Source organism: Babylonia areolata, chromosome 6, assembly GCF_041734735.1.
Source record: "Babylonia areolata isolate BAREFJ2019XMU chromosome 6, ASM4173473v1, whole genome shotgun sequence".
NCBI classification, from domain to species: Eukaryota; Metazoa; Mollusca; class Gastropoda; order Neogastropoda; family Buccinidae; genus Babylonia; species Babylonia areolata.
Genome location: NC_134881.1, coordinates 7582214 through 7589062, shown reverse-complemented (window position 1 = coordinate 7589062; position 6849 = coordinate 7582214). Strand labels below are relative to the sequence as shown.

Genomic DNA, 6849 nt, shown 5'->3' with positions numbered 1-6849 from the left:
TGGGTGTGATGAAAGGGGTGGAACAATATCTTTAGAAACATGACTGATACACTTACCTATACTTTGTTGTTGTTAACTATTACCCTCTGCAGCCGAAAGCTGCCTGGCAAATAGAAAGCACATGCCAAATTAATGCCCGACACTGAAGAGGTATAAAAACAAAAATAAAAAAAAGATACATGACCTTTTCACAAACCCAACACACCAGTCAGGGCCTGGACAACCTACCATAGGTACGTATAAAACATCAGACTAAACTGAAATATGACAAATAAACAAACAGGTAAAGATAATATCATTAACAAAAATGAACAGATACAAAGAAGGAAATGAAAACAAGAGCAAAAATGAATCAGGAATGTGAAGACAAAGGGAGGGAGAAGGGGAACAGGGACCCGGAAAAGAACGATAATCTATTCCACCGTCCATCTACCCTGTTTCCCCCAGTCCACCATTCAGCTTGCTCCTCTCTTCTCTCCTAACTTTTAAACAAAAGTGAATAACAATCAAATGTGAAAACTAATAATTCAACAAAATGTCTATAATCACCATTATGTGTGATGGGCCATTAAACAAAACTCCTCCTCCTCCAGTCCTCTCCTCTCCTCTCCTTGACTAGTTCACTTCTCCTCCTCCTCGTCACCCTCGTCTTCCTGAGTGATAGGGATGATTCGTTCTGCTGGGGAAGGCAGCAGTATCTTTTTAGCCTTCAGGATAAGTATGCCGTCTCTGGTGAGTGACGATGTCACAGAAGATGTATCCACATCCTGCCCATTGAAACAAGCAAACTTTGGGTAAAGGTCCCATAGCCTGTTATGGCTGCAAAGGGCAGTGAATTCATAGAATATAATCTGTGTCAAAAACTTGGCTTAACTTTCACCAACCAAAGTAAGGTACCCCATTCATACCTGGGAGGAGTGAGGACAGAAGGAGGAAAGTACCTTTCTCAGGTACATAAAACCATGCTGATACGGGGTCTCAAACTGATGACAGCTGATCACTGGAACAGATATCTAATGCCTTACTGATTTGGATACTTTATACAGTTAGATACAAAGCAGAGAACGGGATGGAAACCTTCAAACATAAAAACAACAACAACAAAACAAATGTACTTTTAACTGGAAGCAAAACAGTATGAAAGCAATAATATGAACGTCAAAACTATTTCTTCAATCCAATCTTCCAGAACACCTTGAACTAACAAAGCCAAAACTGACCCAGGAAAACAGGAAGTGTGTCTATCTGAACATGCCTGCAGTTTTTACGTTGAGGTCAGTGGAATAGCCAAGAGAATGTTTATGTGTGAGTTGTATTTCACCTGAGTGTCAAGTGGTTATGACTTCATAACAATCCACATCACAATATTCAATATTATCCAGATCATAACTCGCTCAGTACGGCCAGTCCTCTCTTCTCCTCTACACAGACCCCTCGGATGTCCAGTGGGTGTCTGAATGACCAAACCTTTAGCTTCTGTTGTCAGAATTGTGGTATTCTTTGTCAACATTCACGTCTTCAGTATAAGAGCCTTCCGCTTGCAATATTTTGATGATGGTAATTGGGGTGAAACGCTGTTAACGTCGTCTCTTTCGCCGTTCGCATGGAGAGAGATAATCTATGATGCAAATCATCAATGATTGATTCTAAGCAAGTCTGCTACTGGAAGAGGCACACTCTTTTGGAGCAGCTCCGCAATTATCTGTATATCAAATGCGAGTAATTTTTTTAATTTTTAAAAAAATTTTTATTTTTAAGTGTATGGCTGTTTGTTTTTACCCCGTCATGTAGGCAGTGTACATTCTGGCTATCTTCTTGTTCCCAAAACATATTAAATACTAGCATAGATCACAGGCTATTTAAGGTACACATTTAATCTTCTGCTTGCACAAGCAGGTCTGCACATCTGTTCCCCATGGAGACTGGAAAAATCTAAAAGCTTAACCCACCAGGCACTGTGACCAAGATCTTAGCCCAGAATCCCATCCAGCTGTTGTGTCCACTGATGACTGAACTTATGGGAACAGTTCCTTGTTGACTGTTCATACCATAAATCGCAAACAATGGCAGCATTGCATCTGAAAAATACTAAACAGCACTCACACAGCTCCACTAAAAAAGAAAGAACTTGATTATCTTTCTTTCTTTCTTTCTTTCTTTCGTGTTTGACAGCTACGCAGTCAGGATCGAAGTCCAAGGGATGCCACAAACTCGGACGTCCGGCAAAGATCGGCTACCGTCCCCCAGAGCATGGTGTTGAGGTCCGCACCCCCAGGCCAGGACTGCTGCCGCATCTTCTCATACAGGGGGCAGTCTTGGAGAATATGGGATGGGGTCTGGTCAGCCTGGCCACAATCACATAGGGATGTGGCTGCCACTCCAATCCTCTTCAGGTTTGCTTGGAGGCCGCAGTGTCCTGTGCGAAGGCTGTAGATGGTAGTCTGGTGTCTCCTCTCCAGTGTCCTGATGGGATCCTGGTGTGCCTGGTGACCCAGCCTCTTCGGAATCTGCTGCGGAGGACAGTTTTTGCTTCCTCATACGTGGCAGGAACGTCGGCTGTGTGAGCTGGCTTCCTTCCTTAGCAAGGTGGTCTGCACGCTCGTTGCCTGGGAGGCCTACATGGGCAGGCACCCACTGGAGGGTTGTTGGGGCTGTTTGGGTAAGGGTTGCGAGGGAGGCCTTAAGGGACTGGATCAGTGGACCAGGATTAGGGGAGTCAAGGGCCTGGAGTGTGGACATGGAGTCAGTGAAGATGGGGATAATGCCAAGGGGCTTTCCACAGGAGGAGAGGAATTCTGCTGCCATTTTTATGGCCAGGACTTCAGCTCTGAAATTGGAACAGAGCTTTCCTCAGGGAGTGCGATGCTGCTGTGCTCTCCGTCGGGAAATCCGACGTAGACACCACTGCCTCCATTGTGTGTGGCTTCCTCCGCTAATCCGTCCGTGTATACATGGGTCCAGGAGCTGGCTGGGTAGGACTCCTCTATCATGGCCAGAGTCAGGATCTTGAGAGTAGCTGGTTCCTGGTCTTTGGTGGTGATGCCAGGAACTCTGAGGCTGATGGTGGCCTCTATCTCTTGGTTGAGCCTCCAGTCAGGCAAGGCAAAATAAGCGCAAGACTCCCCTTTTGCTGCCAGAACATCGCTGTGCTGTGCTCCGAGTGCTTTATACTGGTGGTTGAGGCTCTGACGTTTGAGACGGTTCTTGGTGGGCTGCTCCAGTCTGTGGTGTAGGTAGTGTGAGGACAAGAAAAGAAAAAAAAAGGGAAGATGGTGTTTAACAAATGAAACCATGCAGAAAATGTGACAAGCAAAAATTTCTGTATTATCCCACAAAACACAGCAATAAAAATAATCTATCCTTAACGCTACCTGATCTGACCTTTGGAAGCACAATCTGTCGAGCGAATTCTCGCTTTATAAATCCATGCTCATCCTCACGTTCCTCATGTTGAGCATTGATGATTACCCGGTCATCTCTGGTTTTGACAGATATTTCATCTGGCTTGAACTGGCAGACATCCAATTTGATTTGAAATTCCTGGTTAGAATTATCCACCTGTACAGAATGACATGCAAATCACTTTTTAATTTAAGTTAAAACAACAACAACAACAACAACAACAAACCCTTCTATATATAGAAATCAATAAATTCCAATTAAAAGGCTCTAGTGATTATCTTATGCACAGAATTTATTGCAATCTGTATTGCACATGTCAGTGGTAGTTTTAGAAACACGCACAACCAAAACAATCCTATGCAGCATCCCTAGAGCCAAACTATTTTTTGGTGGAGTTCTCAACTGCTAGAAAGAAGTACTGATGTCATGTATAGTACCTATTACAAGGTGTGAAGGTCGTTATAAGTTAATTCTTGTATCATTGCTGAGTCAATTTGTTTATTTCTTTATCTAATTTAATTTTTTTTTTTTAATTCTAAAATCAGTCCTTGTAAATATACGTTTGGCAACGTCACCCTGGATCAAACAAATGATCTCAACTTTAGATCCAGGTATTTGATTTGAATTTGCAACTGTACGTATTACTGAACAAAAATCAATTACTAAGGACAGGTAAACAAAGTCTTGGAACCAAACCTCTGAGGACTCTTGGGCACCATTCTGCTGAGACGTGCAGAGTTGTCGTGAACAGTTTGGGCAACCAAAAATCGGAGACGGCATAAAGAAATCCTCAGAGAAGATGTCGCCGAAAGGGTCACTCCAAATTCCAATATGCCTGGGCCTCAAAGCCATGGTGTGTCTTTAATGAAGGATCAAAATAACAACAAAAACAAATCAATTCATAAGTAAGGACAATGCGACTGTCCGCTTTGCGTTGGACCCTACAAAATCCAGCACCTTTGATTTTGATGGGCTTTTAGAGTGACGTATGCACATTTTTCCCCCAACAGGAAATGACGTTTGCATGTTTTATGGCGCAGACCACAGACGCCTGTTCCTTAGCCTTCCATGCAGAGATCTATGTGGTACGAATCGTGTGTGGTGCCGTTGACACAACTTGCAGTTCGAGAAAGGAAAGAAGAAGAAGAATAGCTCAGTAAAATAACCCAGCAACAGGACATTGAGCGCCTGGAATCAGTCCAGTGACGTGCAGCAAGATGTGCATTGCAGTGCCCCAGAAACACGTCCGAATCAAGAGTCTCCGACATGATTGACTAGCTCAGACGGTCCACTCTTCAAAAATGACGTCAAACGGCATGACTTGCCATGCTGTACACTAAGTGCTGCAGGACAAAGTAAACATGCCCTCCCTGAGGCAGAAGCTCACTTCATCCCCCCCCCACCCCCCAAGACACCCCCCCCCCCCCCCACTGCTGCGGCGAGCCCACCCAGAACAGCTGTCCCAGATCTATTGTAGGACGTAATACAGACATGCAGGATTTCTCCCAAGAATAGTTCAGGACTGGAATGCCCTGCTCCTGACTGCGGCTGTGGAGGCTAATACCGTGGCTACTGGCACCTTTGTTCTGCTGGAGGGTCTCACAGTGGCTGCCAAATGCTAACAGTTCCTACCCCCTCTGCTTTTTTTTCTTTTCTTTCAAGAGTAGATCTAAACTGGAGTTTGCACATTAACCTTCACCGTACTTGGTTATTTTCCCACTGACCCATATTTTGTGGGTCTCACAGACCCACACTCGCTAAAGAAGGAATCCAGAGCTTACCCCCTATTCATACATCGTGGGTCTGACAGACCCATACAAATTAATGTGGGCTTTTCCAACTTCAATAGACTGAGCAACACGTTCCTGTCATCAGATCTTTTCCCACCCCTCTTCCGGCCAATCAATAGCAGCCTCTGTATGTGTGTGTCTGTGTCTGTGTGTCTGTGTGTGGCAGCCTCTGTATGTGCGTGTGTGTGTATGTGTGGCAGCCTCTGTATATATATATATATATATATATATATATATTTATTTGTGTGTGTGTGTGTGTGTATTTGTGTGCGTGCGCGAGCGTGTAAGTATACACGTCAGGAGAGCTCTGTGCGCGCGCGCATGTGTGTGTGTGTTCGTGTGTGTGTAGAGGATGAGGTATGTGTGTGTTTGCATGTGTACTGTAGGAGCAACGGAATATTGGAATGTGCGGGTGTACACACACACACACACACGCACGCACGCACACGCACGCACGCACGCACGCACACACACACACACACATATATATATATATATATATATATATATATATATATATATATATGTCATCGTCAGGAAAAGGGATAGGCAAGATGTACGTGTAACAAAGACCATGTGCGGCGCCGAGTGTTGGACAGACCATCGCCTTGTAGTCTCGAAGCTGAATATTCGAATCCAGCCCAAGAGACGCCCCCAAGGCCAGAAGGCTCCAAAACGGCTTAACATCGCTAAGCTGAAAAACATCACCATCAAACAGTCCTTTGTGGAGCTGCTGGAAGATCGTCTGGAATCCGCCTCTCTGGACAACCAGAATGTGGAGTCTGACTGGAGGACCCTGCGTGAGCTGATCTATAGTACAGCTTCAGAGACCCTGGGACCCATGACCAGAAAGCACAAAGACTGGTTTGATGAAAACTGTGATGAAATCAAGCAGCTTCTGGATGAGAAACGCCGTCTGCATCAAGCCTACCTCAGCAACCCAAAGTCCACATCAAAAAAGGATGCGTACGATGCCATCCGCAGGACTGTTCAGCAAAAGTTACGCCAGATGCAGGATAAGTGGCTGAGTGACAAAGCTGATGAGATCCAGGGATATGCTGACAGGCACGATATGAAGAGGTTCTATGATGCCTTAAAAGAAGTCTACGGCCCCACATCCTCAGGATCATCCCCCCTCCTCAGTGCAGATGGGAATACCTTGATCACCGAGAAGGAGAAAATTATCGAACGCTGGGCTGAGCACTTCAACAGTGTCTTAAATCGCCCTTCCTTCATAAATGATGAAGCCATAGACCGTCTCCCACAAGTCCCCATCAACGAAACACTGGACGATCCGCCAACACCTCTTGAGACCCAGAAAGCAATCCATCTGCTATCCAGTGGCAAAGCACCTGGCTCAGACTCCATACCAGCAGAGGTCTACAACGAATAATGGCTTAGTCGCGGAGCCAGACTGAGCGAGCGTCTCTCCCAGAGTGGAGACCGCCACCACGTCCCTCAAACAACAGCCCCCCCCATGAATCTGCCGACACTGACGACATTGACAGGACTCACCCAAAGCACGGAAGTGGAGGGGTATCGAAACTGAGGTCACCATGAGAGCAGGGCATGAAAGGTCACAGACTTTGAGACTATTTTGTTTATATTGATGACGATGAAGGGGGAGGAGGATGACGATGATGATGACGATGTTGCT

The 6849-nt window shown here is 45.3% G+C and overlaps 1 protein-coding gene across 1 annotated transcript; it reads right to left on the bottom strand.

Moving 5' to 3' along the window:
* Positions 1-418: 418 nt before the first annotated feature.
* Positions 419-4254, bottom strand: LOC143283213 (protein lethal(2)essential for life-like). Its single transcript, XM_076589388.1, has 3 exons — positions 4099-4254; positions 3382-3558; positions 419-767 (listed from the first exon to the last, which is right to left on the bottom strand). The coding sequence occupies exons 1-3, from the start codon at positions 4252-4254 to the stop codon at positions 621-623; spliced, it is 480 nt and encodes a 159-aa protein (XP_076445503.1). The 3' UTR covers positions 419-620.
* Positions 4255-6849: the final 2595 nt, after the last annotated feature.

Excerpts from the sequence above, each read along its gene's own strand:
- LOC143283213 (XM_076589388.1), bottom strand. The coding sequence starts at position 4,254 with ATGGCTTTGAGGCCCAGGCATATTGGAATTTGGAGTGACCCTTTCGGC. Across the intron at positions 3,559-4,098 it reads GTGCCCAAGAGTCCTCAGAG|GTGGATAATTCTAACCAGGA; the intron begins GTTTGGTTCCAA and ends CATTCTGTACAG. Across the intron at positions 768-3,381 it reads GACAGATTGTGCTTCCAAAG|GATGTGGATACATCTTCTGT; the intron begins GTCAGATCAGGT and ends TTCAATGGGCAG.